Genomic DNA, 22,670 nt, shown 5'->3' with positions numbered 1-22,670 from the left:
CATGACTCGAAGTTAAAAGCGAAAACAAAATGAAAAATAAAGAGTTAATTATAACACAATTTTAATTATAGTTTACTACAAAAATAGATTTCAATGGTTTATTTATAATTTATTTTAAACTACCGTCATTTAAAAAGAAGTAATTAAAAAAGTATGAAATTTCTAAAATTTTAACTTTTAACAAGACAAATTATTTCGAAATTTCAAGATATTTCCACTACTAAGTACTAATCAAAGGCTATCTTTCGCTAGCTAATACACTCTTTGGCTAATACCAAAAGGAATCTGCCTCCTTTACCGATCCAAACCCGCTTACGTCAACTCGATTTTCCGCCAGTATACATTACATGAAAACATTGTCATACTGCCTTCCTATTGGTCGAGGGAGTACACGCATTAGGATCTTTACAATATTAAATTAAACTATTAGACGAACAAATTAAAGTACAAATGCATAAAATTGATTTGACTTCCAAAATTACAATAATATTTTAACGTAAATCATTCAGCAATTTAAACAGCAAAAGTACTACACAAAAAGAAATAGTAACTAAACAGGTACTTACTTCAAGAAGATACGAAACAGATAATCAATTCACTAAGATGTCGTTCATTAATTACAAACATTAAACATTTAATCTTATCCTAATAAATTACAAACATAATTTTATAATTTTAATCAAATATTGTAATACTGAAACCCGATTAGCGTCCGCGGTGACATGTACAATATACATGCAATTAGCTATGTCGCATACATGTCGCATAAAATTATATTATTAATTTTCATTAATTTCTTTGTTACGTTTTATAAAAAAAAAATCATTGATGACTTAACTTTACTGTAATGTTTCCAAACTTTTTTTTTAGGTTTGATAAATCATATATTTTTATAAATATAAGATTATATCATTTTTATATTCAAATAGTTATATTATAACTTGTGTCCTTACTTGTAGCTGTTTTTAAGTTCTACAATAGCTTAAAACGATGATTCACATATTTTAAAGAAACCATCATATATTTACAACTTACAGTAACGTTCATGAAGAATATACGAGAATTAAGAGAACGTAAATAAAAATAGTGACATAAAAATGGCGTTAGATAGTATTTTTATCAACAGTATGTAGAAACCCATCGTAATCACTATGTGCGTCGTAGTAAGGAAATTATGTGTCAATCGGGCGTAGTCTAGCGTGGTCAGTAGTGGCCTCTTACGGGTAGAATCTCCATTATCTCTCTCTCTCTGCTCGCTTACATTCTCCTTTACTATAATACTTTGTTTATTTTAAAATATTAGAATAGTTATCTTCTTATTGAAGTGCTAATACGATGTCGCATTACGTATATCCTTACTTTCTTTTATTTCTCTAACGTACAAGTATTTTTTATATTATCATTATATGGAAACTTAATAAAGTTACATTAGTAATTGTTATTTATTGTTTTAACAATTTTGATACTCAAAAAGTTATAATTATGATACCGGTCTTAAACGGAACCAAATACCTAAATCGTATATAACGACTAGCTATATATACACATATTATATATACAACATACCTTATATTAACAGAATATTGACTTAATACTATTACTACTTTTATTAGCCTTAACTTGGTAAAAATTGTGTGGCGAGCCAAACAAAGTAACGAGGTATAATAAAATGTTATGTTAATTTATATAAAAATGTTATTCATAAAAAAATATATGTTTTACTGGAAAAATCAAAGTTCCCTTAAAACTTCAATGATTGAATAAGCTCGAATTAATCGACGAAATATCTGTGAAACCTGTTCATATTATTTTAGTTAAAAAAAAAACAAATCACAAACATCATTATATAATACTAGCTGTGCCCGCGGCTTCGCCCGCGTTGAAATCAGTGTGTCACAAAGTTTTCCCGGCAAACTTCCAGTGAAATTCTCATCGAAACCTTCCTCTTGAAGCCCCCTCTCCATTGGTGAAACCGCATGAAAATCCGTCAAGTTTCTAGGTGTTATATTTTCGGAGATTTCGTGATGAATGACCTTTCGCTTTTATATATATTATAGATATAGATTACGATGCATTATTTGGACACCTTCTCATCATCTATAGAGCATACATTTTAAATTTCAAGTTTCTTACTTCAAAAACATAGGACTTTCATACAAACTTGCAACCCCCGTTTTACCCCTTTAGGGGTCGAGTTTCGTAAAATCCGTTCTTAGCGGATGTCTATATCCTATAAGGAGCCTACTTGTCAAATTTCAAGTTTGTAGGTGTTATAGTTTCGGAGATTTCGTGATGAGTGAGTGACCTTTCGCTTTTATATATATTATTATAGATTGTTTTGATGGCTTTACGTGTTGTTCGAGGCACGGTCGGGAAATCCATAATGACATGTACACAGGCCGAAACTAAAATTTGTACGAATACAAACATCTTCCTAAAGGCTATTATTCTCACTATTGCAAGGGTTTCAGGCAGTATAGCTGTTATATTTATAGTATTATTTCTTGATTTGCAAAATGACGTTTAGTTAATGGCAACATTCGATAGAAAAAATATATTAATCCCTTTGTACATGTAGTATTAGACGGTTACCCTTACCAAATCCGAATTAATCGACAGATAACAGAAATCAATGCAAAATTTAAAAAACATTTAAAACGTGATTACATTCTAACTATATTAAACAAAATTAGTAAAGTTGTTTGCACCTAGTATTTCCAAATATACATACTACCTTAAGCCTTTTACCTTCATTATTACTTTTCTTGGGGTGTAAATAAAATGCCTTATAATATTCATCTCTATATTAAAATTATTTTCCACGCAAAGTCAATCCAAAATAAGCTTAAATATTCACTCTGTGTTAAGCAAACAATTGAACACGAAAACGTTATAGCACTAAAAATATTTTTAATTATTTTAGTAAAAATACGTTCTGCATTCTAATTTCTGTTGAACTGCAGCAAAACCAGCTCGTACGTCACGATGGTTCCGATCAACTAGAAAAGTTGAAACAACACCCACACATGTACATAATTCTTCAATTTTGACATAAAACACTATAATTACATATATTTTATAGCAAATATTACGAAAAGTATAAAATAAACATAGAAAGCATAGTATTATTTTGGTTTCATATATGTGTATGAATTTTCATATAAGTTTCATACAATTAATACAATTCAAAAAACTCCATTGTTAATCACAATCACTGACGAATTGATTTATTTTATACTATTATTAGTAAAATAAAATGATAAGTATACATAAAACTGCGCACTAATGTTTTGATAGGTAGATAGATCATCACTCACTTCAGCCTATCGCAGCTCGCTGCTGGACAAGTTCGCACCAAAAATGCTTGAACTCATGTGTCTTGCCCATAATCACCACGCTGGGCATTGGCAGGGGGTTGGTGACCGTTGATGGGCTGGCTTGATCACACCGAAGACGCTGCTGCCCATCTTCGGCCTGTTTAATTCAAAGCTAGCAGTTAGGTGGTAGCGCCACCATCAGTCGGCTTTATAACTTTGAAAGTGATAGTGGAACTATGTTTCTATGCGTTAGTAACGCCTACCTTGACAGAAATTGATAGAAAGAAATAAAAATAAAAATTGCATGTTTTTAGAATAAAAAAGGACATGGGTTCATAAGCCCGTGGATGTATATATATCACTTGTAAAAAAAAAAAAGTGGAACTATGTTATCCCTTAGTCGCCTCTTACGACACCCACGGGAAAAGAGGGGGTGGCTATATTCTTTACTGTCGTAACCACACAACTTATACAGATAGTTAGATAGATAGATAGATAGATAGAGAAATAGATAGGTAGATAGGTAGATAGGTAGATAGATAGGTAGATAGATAGGTAGATAGATAGGAAGATAGATAGGTAGATAGATAGGTAGATAGATAGGTAGATAGATAGGTAGATAGATAGGTAGGTAGATAGGTAGGTAGATAGGTAGGTAGATAGGTAGATAGATAGGTAGATAGATAGGTAGATAGATAGGTAGATAGATAGGTAGATAGATAGGTAGGTAGATAGGTAGATAGATAGGTAGGTAGATAGGTAGATAGATAGGTAGATAGATAGGTAGATAGATAGGTAGATAGATAGGTAGATAGATAGGTAGATAGATAGGTAGATAGATAGGTAGATAGATAGGTAGACAGATAGGTAGACAGATAGATAGACAGATAGATAGATAGATAGAGAGATAGATAGATAGATAGATAGATAGATAGATAGATAGATAGATAGATAGATAGATAGATAGATAGATAGATAGGTAGATAGATAGGAAGATAGATAGGTAGATAGATAGATAGATAGATAGATAGATAGATAGATAGATAGATAGATAGATAGATAGATAGATAGATAGATAGATAGATAGATAGATAGATAGATAGATAGATAGATAGATAGATAGATAGATAGATAGATAGATAGATAGATAGATAGATAGATAGATAGATAGATAGATAGATAGATAGATCGATTTACATAAAACAGTTATTTACAAAGAGATATGTACATGTATAGTAATGTACATGTATAGTAATGTACAAAGGCGGTCTTATCGCTTAGCAGCGATCTCTTCAAGACTAGAAAGAGGAAAATATGTTTAATTACCTGATGCTAAAACTTTGAATAGCTGTAGAACATTGTTTCAGACGTGTTAATAATTTGACATAAACAATATCTTATATTAATAAATTTAAGTGTTTTTTAGATTATATAATATATCACAGCAGCCTTTCGCAGTCTACTACTGGACATAGGCCTCCCTTTTGCCCATAGTCACCACGCTGTGCAGGCGGGTTGGTGACCGCAGGGCTGGCTTTGTCGCACCGAAGCCGCTGCTGCCCGTCTTCGGCCTGTGTATTTCAAAGCCAGCAGTTGGATGGCTATTTAATTTGTGGGCTTGTTTGTTTTTTTTGGCTTTTAATTTAATTTGTGGCCGCCATTGGTGGGCTTTTTAAGTTCAGGTGGTAGTGGTACTGTTTTAGTCCATGGTCGCCTCTTACGCCACCCACGGGAAGAGAGGGGGTGGCTATATTATTTGATGCCGTAACCATACACATATATAAAATAAATCGAGACTAAATATACAATTTATATCATAACACTGTATACGCTTGAAGTATGATCGACTTACAGAAAGAACCGTTTCTCTCGTTATATAGAAGAAGTTGAGTCCAGACAACGCTACGGTATCGCTGTTAATTTTCTCAATAAACCTTTGCACCTGTTTAAAATATGAAATGAAAATTGGAACTCTCCTAAGTATTTTACACTTTAGTATAAATTCTTATCAGCTGATAATTTTAAATAGTTTTACGAAACGAAAAAGAGATTGCGTAATTTCGTATTTTATTCTTAAAAAAATATGTGTGAATATTTGTTTATACTTTATTGCACTCAAAAATACACGTAGAAACAAAATTGAGCAATAATGTTTATTGCAAAGGTGGACTTATCTCTGAAAAATATTTATTCCAGTCAACCCATGGTCACGAGTAAGTGTTTCATACAGCGAGGCAAACAATCCAAGAAGTTTTTATTTAAGAAGAAGAAAAAAAAGGCAATTTTACTGATTTAAAGATGTTCCAGGCTTCTTGTCAATCTCGTTAAATCATTATTTCACTTTAAAAAAAACTTACCTCACTACAATATGACGATGTCGAAACATTATAAAGTGATGAAACAGGCTCAATAGAGGCGGTATGGATCTTTGCAGCAACAAGCAAAGCCGTAAAAAACCGTATGACATAAAAAGTTACGGAAATAATTAGATATGTTAAATATTCGTAGCCAATAAGAAATCTGAAACAATCACATATCATCATCAATACATATAATAAAAATGTAACGGATCGCTGTCTGTAGATGATATTTGAGAGATATACGAGACAAAATATTATCGAGACCTTTATCACCGCAAATAGCACCCTAAACAATGATTGTTAGAATTTTTGTCTGTTTGTCTGTGCATTTGTGCACGTTAATATCAGAAACGGCTTATCCGATTTAGATGTGGTATTCAGTAATATATTGTGGTCAGCATCAAAAATAAACCAAAAGATATGTCTAAAAATGCTGTCCAAAATCACTATTCCACGCGAACAAGGTCTCAGGCACACATATATATACATATATATTTCCAACAGTAGTTGCATTATATCTAAATTTTAAACTTTTGATAACACTTTGTTCTGTATGATAGTGTTTTCTGATATTGCAAGTTGAATTTATTCTGTAAAATCTTAATGTTTTGTGACTTACTTATTTTGTTCCATAAAATAAATGTTTTAAAGAGCTTGATCTACTTATTGATTTGCTCGCGTGGATTATACGAGTTTGGTATATCATTTTTTTTTCTTCCAAAATGAAGCCCGTGTCACTTAGTGATAACGTAGAACGTGTGAAATAATTTTTAAAATCGATCCAATAATTTTTAAGTATTTTCATTGAAAACATTAAAAAATCCAATCTTTCATCTCTATGATATCGTAGTAAATATAGTATAGAGACTACATGTTATGTAATCTTATGGTTTATAGAAACAAACTTATAGTTCTCGCCACCAGATTGAATTTTTTTTAATAAAAAGTATCCTATGTTACTTCTAATACCTCCAAGAATATTTGTACAGAGTTCCACGATGCTCGGTTAAGTAATTTTTTAAGTGAAAGCGTAACAAACAAACTTTTATAATATTAGTAGGGATTCATTGATTGATTCAGATTCTGTAACATCCAGTGGGATAGATCTGGGCATAGATCTCTTTTTTCGTGTACAAGAAGGGCTGCTTATGCTTATGACATGTTAATTACTTACCCACTTGAGTTTGAAGGACATGGACGTGACGTAAGGTCTAATATGAGCTCTCTGTAATGAAAACGACAAAAAAGTTATTGTAGCAATAAATGTGCGTTTTCATTGGTACTATTTGTAGTTTGGACCAGTATATAGGGTAGAAATGAATTCCTAAAATGCACATTCTGGCTTTGCAGTCATTTATAGACTATGGTATACGACCACCATCAAGCAGACTTTACGGATGTTTGCCACTACAGATGTTTAAAGAATGACATTTGCTAAATTTTAAATATACAAATTTATTATAGGTATATAAGATTGAAGAAAATGATGAGAAGGACTGCGTTAGACAATACAATTTCAGAATTTCAGAATTATTAACTTACCCAATTAAGAAATAAAGCTGAGAACACACATAAAAAAGATCAACCGCAGTAAAAACAAAGATAATACTGTTAATGGCGTCATCAAAGAAATGGACCAATAGGGTTGCTCGGTTGTAATCTTCACGCAAGGCCCGCCATTGAGATGCTAGTACATCCTACAAAAGTTAAAAAGTAATGTTTGATATTTTTTTATGTTATAGTAAATATATGGGATGTTCGATTCCTAACTGCATTCCTTCAACTTAAAAAAAAATCTAGTCCTTTTTACAGTTTACTCTGTCTTAGTATGCGTGTTTCTCTGGCAAGCTCTTCTGCATAACCAGCCAATACTATTTTTTTTACTCCTAAAAATGTTAAAAAGTGAAATATTAGTATTACTAACTGTCGTATACAACTAAAGAGTAGTTAGGAGTCGAACACCTTATCTAATTTTGTTTTGAGTTGTCTAGGGTTAGCAGTTTCTAAAATGGATCTAAGTATGTCAATGTAACTTGCTTGTTTTTCTTTTTTACGAAAAATCGATCTCTAACAGAATTGAAAAGATTCAAATATTAATCTTAAAAGAGCAATTCAAGAACATTTATTTGCCGTAAATAAATACATTTTTTTTTTAATTTGTACTTACTTTTCCTTCAATTGAAATTAGCTTTTTGTTCAATAGCTCCAATATGGATGCTAAATAAAAACTAATACAAATAACAAACAAGTGCGAATAGCTCCATATTAACGAAACTATTAGTTGGAAAATCTGTAAAATAATGTTAGCACATTTCATTAAAAATATTTTTTGGAATTTTCTTTTTGCAAATTTTTGCTTTTGCATGTTTAATCTATACAGGTATTTTTTTTCTCCAGGGAATTAACGGCATAGCAAATTACGCTTACGTGTAAAACGAAATGTTGATAGAGAACTATTTATTTTTGTGTTACCCACACATGAGGGAATTATAAACAATTTTAAATATCATATCAAAAATCGACCGTTCCAGCTGGGATCAAACCTACATCTCCGACTAACCGTGTCGGTACTTTAGCCAACCCGTTAGATCAAAATTTTTATATGATGATTTTATATTTGGTTCTAAGCAATCGCGGCACCGTCCTCAGTGAGTTCTTTATAGAAATCGTGACTAGGATTATGAAGGATTTATAGAAATTAATACGTCTTGACTTATATTAATACTTTGAGTATGAAAAATATCACCCGTCCTATTTGGCTAATGAATATATGCTCCTGCTATCATTCGAAATTGAACTTCAATTGTACCTCCTCAAGTCGACCCTTTTTATATTGACATGCGTGCCAACTTTAATTCATCGTCAGTCCTCATAAGACTAGGTGCCGAGTAATGAGAGTAAATTAACTGATCTACATAATTTTTTTATGACAGGTATTAGTTTTGTTGTGATCCACTATTTGACAGTTTCAATAGAATAATTTAATTATTTCAATGATCATAATATGTAGAGATATGTACGCGTATATGTCGATAAATTAAAAAACAAAACAAACAAATAAGCATGTATTATTATATATTTAATATAATATAAAAGCGAAAAGCTGTCAGTGTGGATCATTCTAGCAATTCTGGACAGTTTTAGAACTGCTGACACTTGTAAAAAACTAAAAAATTGTAAAAAAAACGCACGCTGATAATAAAACAAATGTTTAATGCAGTACAAATAGCATGGGCAACGAAGAGCCCGTGGATGTTATTAACTTAATAAAAAAATTAAATAAAAATTGCCATAATATTTTAATGGCTCAAAAATTTTCAGACAAATAAATAATAGTTAAAAAAAAACACGCTTTTAATAATAAACCAAACAAAAAAATAGAAAATCTTATCAAATTAATGTAATCTCAACTAAGTTTAAATCAAATCTGAACGTTTAAAGTGGGTCAAAATGAAGTCCAAAGGAGTCGGTTACAAACATACAAACATACAGGTGAAGCTAATATAAAGCATGTAAAAAGATCTTACTGAAATTATAAATAATTAAATAACTAAAGACACAATTTTCTTAAAAAGAATTACCTGTATCAATATTCCACTAACAACGGAATAGGGTAGGTTCAAGTCAAACGCCCAATTATATTGGTCCCGAATATATTGTTCGTATGAGATAAAGTCTCTATTTGACCAAGGGCAATTGTAGTATTTAAGAATTTTATACGATTTCGCAACGGCGTGTACAACTGAAAAAAAAAATTTGTTGTAAATATAAGCAATGGTACAAATGAAAGCTTTGGCCATCTCTAACGAGTTATCTAATCTCTAACTATTGGCTGTACAAAATCAACTCAATTTGTTTTGATGTCAAAGTAGAAAAAAGTATTGTGATTCAACTTAAGCATAGCTTATAGTTAAAAAAAGCTAAAAAAACACGCTTTAATTAGTAAACCAAACTAAAAAGGAATAATCTTATCAAATCAGTGTATTGTCATCGGTCCTCGATAAGTCAAGTAAGTTTAAATAAAATCTGGACGTTTGAAGTGGGTCAAAATGAAGTCCAAAGGAGTCGGTTACAAACATACTAACATACAAACATACAGGTGAAGCTAATAAAAAGATTGTAAAAATATAATAACTCCACAGAGATAATCTTGTCAAAAAGTAATGGAAAATTGACTAAATAAGAAATTATAATGTTTACTATCTCGTGTCCTATACCAAAAGAACGTCTAAAAGATATTACTTGACTTCTTCACGAACTGTAGAATAGTCTATTATAAAATAGTTACTTATTAATGAGATGTTAAAAATAAATTACTATAAATTAACTCACAAAAGGCGGAACTTAGTAAGGCGATACTTGCAAACTTGCATTTAAGCTTCACAGAAGAGTCTATGTATTCATTGAGCTTCGACGTAGCAACTAGCTCCATTAGGTATCGCCACTTCGTAGACAGACGTATAAAGAGAATGCTTGTGATAACATTACCCACGGATAGTATAAGAAATCCTATAACATATACAACATAAACTAAACTTAATATTATTGAGCATAGTAACGGTATTTTGTAGATCAAATTTCACCTTTAATTATTAAATCGCCATCACGATACAGCCTGTAACATAGGTTGTTGTGTAGCGAAACGTAATATTGACTTAATAATTGTGTTCGATCTCAAGCGAAAAAAAAAACGACTTCAATTACAAAAGTATCAGCTCTTAATCCAATTTAAATGGGACCACAAGACAAGCATCAGATAGTTAAACAAGAATCATCAAAATTATTTATAAACTGCCACCGCTCTCTAGTTGGATAATATAGCTCACTACGTTATAGTAGATCCGGCCGTGTAACATCATTTGATCGATAGTTCGAACCAAAATAGTCTTTAGAGACGCCAACTATCGGAACTCTATTAACGCCATCTATCAGATGCCTATTGGGTTCCGATAGATGGCGTTACTAAGACAACGCGCACATAAATACGCGTCATTAAAGATTACTCGTTATATCTTGATTAAAATTAAAATGACTTACAAGACAGGCATCAGCTTTCGATTAAAACAAGAATCATCGAAATCGGTATGACGAGTAAAAAATATGCGGTATACATACAGGAAACGTAGATCGACGAAAAAATAGCCAAGCAAATACGTATTATTAGATATAACTTGAAAAGTACTTGTTAGATTTTCAATTAAATTTAAATGCGACCACATGACTTGGACCATCTTTCGATTAAAAAAATTTACATCGGTCCACCCAGTAACAAGTTCTGTTTAGAAGTAAAAAAATAAATTTAAAAAAATCAGACTAATTTTATTCTTAAATTGTCTTTTATTTCTTTGAAGCTTTCTAACAACCTTTTTTAATATTTTATGACTTTTTTTGTAAACTATTACTTCAAGTGGACGCCTCTCCTATCGGTTTTGATATATAGACTCATTTGGGAATTGTCATAAAAATCCAAATTCTTGAAAACGTTTAGGTACTGTTTTGTTTTTTACAAAAGTAATTGAATAAGATTATATTGCTGAGAGGAAATAATTACGACCTAGTTGAAACAAATCTCTTTTTGTACGTTGAAATATTTATTTCAACGAGATCTTATCAGACTCGTCTTTTGTCGTATAGAATTATTTTCCTACCCGGAAAACAGCTACCAAATCTGATTGCTTACATACCGATAGCAGCAGCACCTACCGGGTCCATTTGAGATGAAGACTACCTTATCTACCAAGTTGGACCAAATTACAGATGCTTACTAAATTTGATAAAAATTGGTTCAGTAGTTCCACGACGTACATCGTGACACGAAATGTTTATATTTTTTATAATAAATAATAATAGTGTAAAATTTACTTACTCATGTTTAAAAGAGTAAATTCTATAAAGACAAGTCTAAACGAGCTGAGAACGGCTGCGAAAACCTCCGCCACTAACATAATGTAGCATAGTGAATATTTCCATGAAAACATTTTGTATCTAAAATGTTTTATTTTAAATAAAATATTTCTTAAAAATATCAATGGAAAAAAATCTGTTCAGTTATATAGTTTTATTTTTTTAGCTACTTACGTTACATTTTGGACGTCTCTTCCTGTCATATTCACGAAAGGAAAAATACCCAAATATTGACCGCTTATAATGCAATATTTCATTGAACTTTGAAAAAATTCAAGTTGTGCATCGATTTTCGATTCATCCTTCGGTTCAGGCTGTAAGTCTTTTGGAGCTGAAATATTTATATTAATAACATTGACACATACTTAGTTGATTGTGATTTACGTATACTTTCTATATTTATATGATTCCATGCATCATTATTATCTATCAATCTATACTCCGTACAAATAAATTAAATTGGAGTGTCTGTTTGTAATATGAAAATAACCGCTTTTTAGTAAATGCGTATGGATGTTTACACGATACATATACCAAAATAACTTTTTTTTTTACAATTATTGTTCGTCTGTCAGTCTGTCTGTTTGTTCCGGCTAATCTCTTAAGTGGCTAGAGCGATTTTGAAGGAACTTTCACTAGCTGGTGTAGTAAGGAGTAACATAGGCTATTTTTATATTAGAAATTTATTTATTTTATAACTCTGTGAACTGAACAATAACTTTTTTGTTAAATTCCACGCGGATGAAGTCGCGGGAACAGCTAGTAATTATAAAATAAGAATTTTACATTTTTCGAATTTCAACCATTGTTTAAATATGGATAGCCATGTCTCAAGATTCACCCATGTTCATAAACAAAAAAATTAAACAGCCTTAGCCTGAATGATTTTAATTTTTAAAATTTTCAAACAAAATAAGTACAAGTATTTAAATCTCGCGACAAGTTTTTATATCATAATTAAAAATTGTGTAATGACGTTATATGTTGACGGTAACAGTTTTAAAGGACAGGTTTGTTTTATTATCTTCAGCTCACTATAAAAGTTTTAAAAAAGTTTTTACTTTGAATTTACTAAATTATGATATTAGAGTTTAATAGTATTTACGTTTGCGATGTTTCTCAATAACATTTATACGTATTGGTTTTACAGACATTTTGAAGAAACTATGACGATGACTTTTACCCAGAAACACATTAAAACTGTTTGTTTTATCGTTCAAAACAATTGTTTTATGAATAAATAAATACATCGTTTTATCTTACATTATAATTTTGATTTATTTTCGATACGAGCTTTCAAAAGATTAAATCTGAACTATAATTTGATAGAATTATCCTACATTAAAAATATATGCTTAGATAAGTAGGTACCTATATAGTACTATTGTTACATTGGTTCTGTCTTGTAACAATGTATATGTGATATTTATTATTTATCAATTTGTAATTATATAATTTAATTTCTAAAACTAATATTAATTATGATTTTGGGTTGTCAAGAAAAAGTGGCTAAATAGCCATAGCTCCATCTATTGCATTATACAATCTGTCTACGAGTTAACTCTTCTTTAACCCTTGTTTACAATCTATTTATAAAGTATAATTAAGTAAAAATAAAAGTCTTTAGAGAAAATAAGTAACATGGGACACCAGGTAGGAACGAAGTTCTTTCGGGTAGTATAGAAGCAACACAATTTGAAAAAAAAATATGTCGAATTTTATCTAATATATAAAATTCTCGTGTCGCGGTGTTTGTAGTTAAACTCCTCCGAAACAGCTTAACCGATTCTCATGAAATTTTGTGTGCATATTGGGTAGGTCTGAGAATCGAACAACATCTATTTTTCATCCCCCTAAATGTTAAGGGTTCCACCCCTAATTTTTTTTTAATTTTTAGATAAATTCTATATTTTTTATGTTTTTATGATACAACATAAAAAATACATACAAACCTAAATTTTCAAACCTCTACGATCAACCCCTATTTTTAAAAGCGTTTAGCGGCAAGACAACCTTTGCCGAGTCAGCAAGTAATATATATTTTCTAGTTCTTGATTTTTTTTTTAATTTTGTTGATTGGTTTTTAATTAAGAACATAAAAGTATTTAAGAAATTTAGTATTTTAAAAAAGAACAAATACCGTAAAATAAAATAAATCAAACAAAATAATAATAATAATAATAATTCAAACTATTACGTGAAATAAAAAAAATGTGTCTTCATTTATTTTTGTCGTTATATAAAATTACATAAATAATTAAAAAAAAGTTTACTTGTAATATTTTAGTTTTACAAACGTCATATTATACAGTCGTGTGACTGATATTACGTCACTTCCGTCATATATTTTTCTCACGGTTTTAGTATCACATTTTTTTCAGTTCGGTCGCCCAGCCAAATGTCAAGCCTGCCGTAAGGAACTTCGTTCCAATAAAGCAGCAGCCCTTTGCATCATATATGTACGGAATTCCAAAATTTGTCAAACAACAATTTTTGAAAAGATCTTTAAAAAATGTGACAAACGAATAAAGCAAATATTATTCGCGACTTTGTCCGCACGGATATAGTATTATAACTATTAAGAGTACCTACCTCGAATCTACTTCAAAGTTTTATGAAATTAATCTTTTGTTCTAACTGTTAGTCCCTCCATCATTCTTACTAAGCTCTTCACCATAACGATGCCCTGTGAAAAATATATTATACATAATTCATAGACTGTTACATCAATTTATATCAATGATATGACTATTTGGGTGATATTCGACCGTGAATTCGATTTCCATAACTCTTATAATATTAATATTTCCAGCTAAATTATTACTATCTAGTTGTAATCTTCTGTAAGGATGTGGTATTTGCCTAGTCATGATGCTCTGCATTTTAAGTTAGATATTATCTACATTGTTCTAAACAAATAGGGTCTCTGTATCCCCAAAATGTACAGATCAAACTACAAAGTCAAGTGGTTGAAGATTTATCTTAGTAAGAACTTACATTGTATCCTCATGACAAATCTATACCTAAATTATACCTTAGAATTTTGATCTTCGTGGCAGATATTTGTTTATTGACCTTCTAGAAGTTAGTTTCATATCGAAGGTGTGTCTATTACTAAAGTTTCAAAACAAAGTTACTTTACTTCGTAGATACTTCAAATTTTTGATGTTGAAAGTTCCCTTACTCTCTATTTACAACAAGCATTATCAACGGCCAGACACGAAGGCATGTAGATTGGACGTCCTTTTTTTTCACTGCTCTCGTCTGCTACATATATCGACAGATACTTCTTTGGAATTGTATGGAAACATCAAAAAATCACAAAAAAACCTGATTATTCAGAATTCCAGTAATATGCATTCCAAATATTTAATTTAATATTATAAAAGTAAGTAGTTTCACCAAATTATACTCGACTTGACATTTTATAAGATTGTATCAAAAATCACACAAATCCATGATGTACGATGAAATGTCGTGACAAGTTATTACTGACAGACTATTCTTATACAAATTATATATTAACGAAAAAAATTATAGTAAGTTAAAACAGATTTGAGGCTTTTAGTAAAGTTGATTCTGTTTGTTCGAAACGTTTATGAAACCCATACAAAATAATTTTATACTATTACTGTAACTTCTCTGTCTGTTTCTTCTCTTTGTGTGTCATGTCGGCGGCGCCTAAACACCGACGGTCGCGGGTTCGATTCCCGCTCGGAGTGAATATTTGTGTTCATGCAAATATTTAAAATAGTACCATTTTTAACCGACTTCAAAAAAGGAGGAGGTTACTCAATTCGACCGTATATATATTTTTTTTTTTTTTTTTTTATGTATGTTCGGAGATAACTTCTTCGTTTATGAACCGATTTTGATAATTCTTTTTTTGTTGGAAAGGAGATATTCATAGTTTGGTACCATGATAAGGAAACCAGGATCTGATGATGGGATCCCAGAGAAATCGAGGGAAACTTTCAAAAATCGTAAGGGTGACTAGTAAATTTAATCATGTTTTCATTAAGTACTATAAAGCACTACTATTTAATAAAGGTCTGGAGTCGATCTGATGATGGAGAAGAAAGATAGTCGAGGGAACTCTTTAACAATTTATAGCAATTACCTGGTTTTTGAACTTAATTCGTTTCTGTTGATGAGAACTTTGCACCTGTATGAGTAATAAGTGCCATTTCAGTCTGATGATGGAGACAAAAGATAGTCGAGGGAACTCTTTAACGATTTATAGCAATTACCTGCTGTTTGAACTTAATTCGTTTCTATTGATGAGAACTTTGCATATGTATGAGTTATAAGTGCCATTTCAGTCTGATGATGGAGACGAAAGATAGTCGAGGGAACTCTTTAACGACTTATAGCAATTACCTGGTGTTTGAACTTAATTCGTTTCTATTGATGAGAACTTTGCACCTATATGAGTTACAAGTGCCATTACAGTCTGATGATAGAGACGAAAGATAGTCGAGGGAACTTTTCAACGATTTATAGCAGTTACCTGCTGTGTGATCATCTGTGTCGCAAGATCAGGTTTGATGATGGAGCCCATAAACACTCGAGGGAATTTCTCAACAATTTACAGCAGTTACCTTTTGCTGTTTGACGACCGCTTTGATATAATGGTGCATGTGCCGTGTTGGCGGCGCCTAAACACCGACGGTCGCGGGTTCTATTCCCGCTCGGAGTGGATATTTATGTTTATACAAATATTTATTTCCGGTCTAGTTGTTAATCCTTGTGGTTCTCCCAACCTAGCCTTAGAGAACACGCTAGGCTGTCAGTCCCGGTTGTTATTACGTACACCTGATAGCGAACTTTACTCACAGTATGTCGACGCCTTAGCGCAGCGGTCACAGCACCGGCTGTTGCGCTGGCGTTAGTGGGTTCAATCTCCGCGCACGACAGACATTTGTATTGGCCATATAGATGTTTGTCATTGTTTGGGTGTTTGTGCTTGTGTATTATGTATGTTTCCGGACCCCCGACACAAGAGAAAAAGAATCCTTGTTAGGTCTACCCATCACTAAAAATTGTAAAATAAAATAATTTTTAACAAAAAAAAAACCGACTTCAAACAGGAAACTAAAAAGTGAAAAATAAATTTACCTAGTACAAAGTAATTCGTATTTTGATTTAGTTAATCAGAAATGATTAAATAAATATTTTATAATTTTGAAGTTGGTGCCAAGTAAATACTACAACAACCTGGCTACAATAACAAATACAAACAACACACACACAACAAACAAGTACAAAAAATATTATTAGATATGTTAAAACAATGACAGAATAATAACAGTATTCAACCTAATAGTCAATGAAACAAATTATGAAAGAAAACTGAATACAACTTACGAGTAGATACTAGAGTAGTTATTGTTTTACTTGGCACCGACTTCAAAATTATAAAATATTTATTTAATCATTTCTGATTAACTAAATCAAAATACGAATTACTTTGTACTAGGTAAATTTATTTTTCACTTTTTAGTTTCCTGTTTGAAGTCGGTTTTTTTTTTTTGTTAAAAATTATTTTTGTATTAAAAATTTAAATGATTCGTTATATCACATGGAGTTTCATCCAATTTCGCAGCATTGGACTGTTCCATCTATCTCCAAATACTTTAAGAATACTATTGTAACTGCCACGGAAATACTTAAGTAATGACGCGCACCAAGAAATTTTTCAAAGTCATCAACGCACCTTTCCGCGAACATCACTGACGCCGTACTGTTGAGACTGCAGCACCACTGCAGCCTCAACAGTATCCTGAATAGATTATTGTATTGAACGTGGAGGTTGCTGTAAGCACGCAAGCTATAGCTGGTTCACAGATTGGATATATTAAATGATTGGTAGAAGGCTTTAAATAGAGTTATTTTGACATCTTCCATACAACGTGCAAATCTGCGAGCCAGCATGTTGCATCGAACTGACAGCCCTGACAGTAGCTTTGCTCCCTGTCTATGTCCTTATTATATCCAAGTTTCCAGTTACCCAATCAAGTACTTGAAGCTGGTCACCCTAAGTAGCGGTGATCTGTAGGGCGATACCTCAGGTATGGTTTTATAGCCTTTTGAACCTGCCTTAAAAATCATAGCTTTCTTAGAGCCTCAGCATACACTCCACATATAGACAACTATCGTCTTATTGCGCTGATCGATGGGCTCAGCATCATCATGTCATCGGCGTAACTAATACAAAATATAATATAAAAAACATATATAAGCAGTCAGTAAAACTGACAATAAAAAAGTCTTCATAAAGATTTTTATCGAATTCCTTACACAAATCTACTAGACCTTTTCTTAGTGACGTTAGTAATGTATTTTATGAAGATCGTAAAACACCGTTTTTAGTGTTTCTTGATTAAAAATATCTATAAAATAATACGAAGTTATATTTTCGATTCAAATTTTTATAATGGCTTTATTTCAATTTTGGAACTCGGTTTTCTTAATTCGAATTCCTTCCATTTACCGTCTTTTTCCTTCTTCTAATATAAGGATGTACTGGAATATACCAATTCGATAACAACTAATTTTTTTATATAGAATGATTAGTATTAGATTACACACCATATCACAGTAGAAATCAGCACAAAATCTAACGTTTCAGCCTGTAATATCCTACTGTTCAGCATAGGTTTCTTTCCCCGTGTAGGAGAAGGATTAGAGCTTAATTAACCACGCTGCTCAAATGCGGGTTGGCGGATATATTTCCTCCTATGAGTAACGATCGATATCAGGTGTACATGATAACAACTCGGACCGACGGCTTTACATGCTCTCCGAAGCACTGTAAGGAGACCCACAAGGACTGCACAAACACCCAGACCACGGCAAATATCTGTATGGGCAATACAAATGTTTGTAATGTGCGGGGATCGAACCCGCAACCGCCAGCGCAACAGCCACAAACCAGTGCTGTGACCGTTGCGCCAACGTGAAGTACACAATATAATTATCACCATATATTTTAACTATCTTCTTGTGTGTCTTAAAACAAATGAAAAATGTTGATACAAACTTAAACGCGTAACGATACCAACAGACTTTAAACTAAAATCCAATTTAAACGTCTTAAAACTATTCCCTTGTTTCCGAATCCGAAGAAATGCGACTGAAAATTTTTTAATTGTTTCCAGGAAAGACGAAGTTAGTTCTGCAGCGTCAGTAAAAAAATTCCTAAGTTTTCTATCTGTAATAGAATAGACACGCTACTTTACCGTTTTAGATATATGTTTGAGTGCAAATCTATTACTATCTATACGAATATAACAAAGTGAAGAATACTTTTTCTGGAGGTGACAGTTCGTTTTGGGAAATTATTTGTGTATTATTGAAAAAAGAAAACAAAATACATATTACGCTATTTTGCGTACAAACCCCTCTGTATCTACAACGCTGTAAATTAAGTTTGTTAGAGAAAAATTGACACAGTTCATGATGGCATTCATGAAACTTATATTAAAACTTGGTTCACGGGGAAACTTGACTAAAAACTTCCATAAAGTTAATTTATAAAATATAGAACACTAGAGAATTTCTGTGTTGTAAGTTTCTGTAGGACAAATTTCTGTCTCGTTGTACCTAAGTGTACTTTTCGTGTTAATACCTTAAAACTTACGGCCAAGCTTGCGCTGCAGATACTCTTAGAGATAGATACTTGTTAGTGGAATTGATAATTGTAAATTGAGATACGCATATCGACACGGGTCTGTTAAACTTTATAATGCACAATAATCAGTTTCAATATGGTACAATTTTATTTTAAGGTGTATTTTTTATATTTACACTTAAGAAATAAGAATAAAACATTCGGCAATATCGAAACAAATGTAATCTAATAACACTAAGATGACTTTTAAAGTAAAAAATAAGCAATGGTGTGTACCGTACTTGAGTCCAGCAGATAATCTAATGTAGAAAAATTTCATGTCACATTGTTCGTTACTGAACATCTCGGAAACGGTTTGACTGATCTTTATAAAAAAAAATTTGTGTATGTTTGTTGTGTCTTAGAATAGGATGTTCTTTTTCATATTGCAGAACAATGTTTGGCAGTAATAACGTAATAATGTGTCCTTAGCATTCCTTATAATTATCATAAAAACAATAACAACATTTATGTAATATTTTAAACACAATTGTATCAATATAAAACGAAAAAAAAAATCGACTTCAATTACATCGGCGAGTAATACAACGTAGTTCGACGAAAAAATAGTCAAGTAAATACGCGTTATCAAAGATTACTCAAAAAGTAGTTCTGATCTGTTCAGATCTCGATAAAATTTAAAGGTGACCACATGATAAACACCAGCTTTCAATAAAATTAAAAATTATCAAAATCTGTACACCCAGTAAAAATTTATTGCGTGTTTTCGAGAGATTTCTCTGGGCTCCCATCATCAGATCCTGGTTTCCTTATCATGGTACTAAACTAGAGATATCTCCTTTCCAGCAAAAAAAGAATTATCAAAATCGGATTATAAAAAACGAAAAAAGCGTCAAGTAAAAACGCATTATAAGATATAACTCGAAAAGTAGTTGTTAGATCTCAAATAAATTTAAATGGAACCAAATGACACACACCACCTTTCGATTAAAACAAAATTTGTCGAAATCGGTATACCCAGTCAAAAGTTTTGAAGTAACATACATAAAAAAAATACAGTCGAATTGAGAACCTCCTCCTTTTTTGGAAGTGGGTTAAAAACATTATTTAAAAGAGTAATGAATTTTATTAATAATTTTGTTTCTTTTTTTTTTCATTAAAATATCTATGTAATGGCATGTTTGTTAATAACAAATAAATAAAGGTCATCGTAACATTTATTAAGTTCAGTTAAACATTCGTAAAAAAAATCACACTTTAATAAGCGCGTTCGTGTTGGCGCCTAAAACACCGTCGCTTTGCTTGTTCGATATTTCTTTCTAGTTTAGATGTCTGACCTTGTGGGTCTCCCCGTAGTGTTTTTGAGACCAAAGTAAGTTTTCAGCCCCAGTTGTTACCATAAATACCAGGTAGGGATCGTTACTCATAGTAGGAAATGTACACGCCCACCACAGTGGAGCAACGTGGTGGATTAAGCTGCGGTCTTTCTCCTACATGGAGAAAGATGCCTATTCCCAGCTGTGGGATGTTACAGGCTGAATCACCATCATCAAATAATATAATATAAGTAATAATATACGTTCGTAAAAAAACATTATCCATTTTTGTTCATTTATGATCAATCAATCAAATCAAAAACACGAATTACACCTTCTGATCAGTTGAACAGATTGACAAGATAATTTGTCACATGTCACTACTCATACATTTAGTTTGTTGATAGAAATCACATAAAAATATCAGTTAATCATACATATTAAAAATAATATCATAATTATGTTGTCTACGTTTAATAATATAATAACGTAGCGAAGCTAAATAATGTGAACTAAAATATTTCTGAAGATTTTGAGTTCCATGGTATTTAAACTAAATACCGAGTGCTGTGATGTCTGTAGGTAATTTCAGAATTATTTAACTTTCTACTGCTAATCTGATTACAACTAAATTGTCAAAGATCTTTAATCTGTCAAAGATAATTTTCGCTCTAATGTAATACAACAAAACAACATAGGTAGGGCACAGCAAGAATTATGCTGCTCAAATTAGGAGCAACCCGATTGGGGAAGTACCTCGACCTTATAGAAGGTCACAGCTAAATAGTACTGCTTTCAAGCAGTGCTGTGTTTCTGTCGTGACTAAGGTGACCAGAGCTGTTGGGGGGATTTGAGAGTAGGATCAGCAACGCGCTTGCGATGCGTTTGGTGTTGCAGGTGTCTATATGCTATGGTAATCGCTTTCCTACAGGTGGACCATACACTTGTTCGTCGATCCACTTGTATAAAAACAAGAAGGCACCACCACGCAGGCACCAGCCTGCTCCCGACTAAAACCTAGCGGTGCCCTCATCGTCATTGTAGGACGCCACAGGATCGCTAACGTCCCAGCTAACTCCCTAAGCAATGGTCAAGTTTTACTTCTAAAATGTTTTACGCATAAGTCTTAATAAAGTATATACTAAAAATAAAAATATTAAAAAAAGCAAAAAATAAAAATATCTTTTTGCATGTAAGATATCAATTAAGTTAGTGTAATTTTGGTCGGTGGACTCACGTCTGCATCAGGGACACTAAGATAGAATAATTGGTTTTCTTAACGTAAGCTGCAGTAATGTAGGTACCAAGTAACGATTACTAACAAAAATAAAAATTGGAATAATAAAAGCACGGGCATTATAAGCCTACGGATATACCTTTATATATATATAAAATAATAAATAAAGTACATAGTTTTAGTAGAATAATTAAAATATTTTTTGTAATGATCTTACCATCAATAAATTGCAAGAAACATTTTTAATTACAATGTTCATTTAGATTCTCAAGCATACATGAAACTTTTGTTTAGTCAGTACAAACAACCGCATTCATATTACTATACTATTCTACCATCTACTAGGACTATTTCTGTGTTCGTGCGGAGAACTGTTTTGTTCTATAAACTCTTTTAATAAAAACCTTCTTACAACTCGTTTTAAATGTTCTAAAGTTAATATTGTGAATTTTAAGGCCAAGTAGGTACTTGTGATTAACTAAAACATTCTAAACAATGTTTTTTTTTCGACTTTGTATATACTTATTGATTAGCTGGGCTTAGACCTCATTTTCCGTGTAAAAGAAGGGTCAGAGCTACTACTCTACTCTACTGCGGTTTAGCTGATATATTCTTAACTATTTGTAACGATCGCTATCAGATTTCTATTATCACTAGTATATTAGTACTCACGGATCGACAGCTTAACCTACTCTCCGAGGAAGACCTGCAAGGACATACACCCAGACCAGATAAAAACAACTATACAAATACAAATATCCATCCCAAGCAAGAATCGAACCCACACGCCGGTGAGTCTTACACGGCACAAGCACCGCTACATCAGAGTGATGTCAATGTATTTCAATACATACATGTTACTTATTTTAAAACGTTGCAACGAAATCTTCTTATCTTTATTTG

The 22,670-nt window shown here is 31.9% G+C and overlaps 1 protein-coding gene across 1 annotated transcript; it reads right to left on the bottom strand.

The window, feature by feature from the left end:
• Nucleotides 1-2,789: 2,789 nt before the first annotated feature.
• LOC123658824 (gustatory receptor for sugar taste 64f-like) lies at nucleotides 2,790-12,426 on the bottom strand. Its single transcript, XM_045594125.1, has 6 exons — nucleotides 12,423-12,426; nucleotides 11,761-11,912; nucleotides 7,220-7,374; nucleotides 5,675-5,837; nucleotides 5,170-5,259; nucleotides 2,790-2,999 (listed from the first exon to the last, which is right to left on the bottom strand). Exons 1-6 carry the CDS (start codon nucleotides 12,424-12,426, stop codon nucleotides 2,943-2,945), a joined length of 621 nt encoding a protein of 206 aa, XP_045450081.1. The 3' UTR covers nucleotides 2,790-2,942.
• Between the last annotated feature and the right edge of the window lie 10,244 nt (nucleotides 12,427-22,670).

This window comes from Melitaea cinxia, chromosome 2 (assembly GCF_905220565.1).
Source record: "Melitaea cinxia chromosome 2, ilMelCinx1.1, whole genome shotgun sequence".
NCBI classification, from domain to species: Eukaryota; Metazoa; Arthropoda; class Insecta; order Lepidoptera; family Nymphalidae; genus Melitaea; species Melitaea cinxia.
Note: the sequence above shows the minus strand (reverse complement) of the source record. Positions and strands in the feature narration are given on the sequence as shown.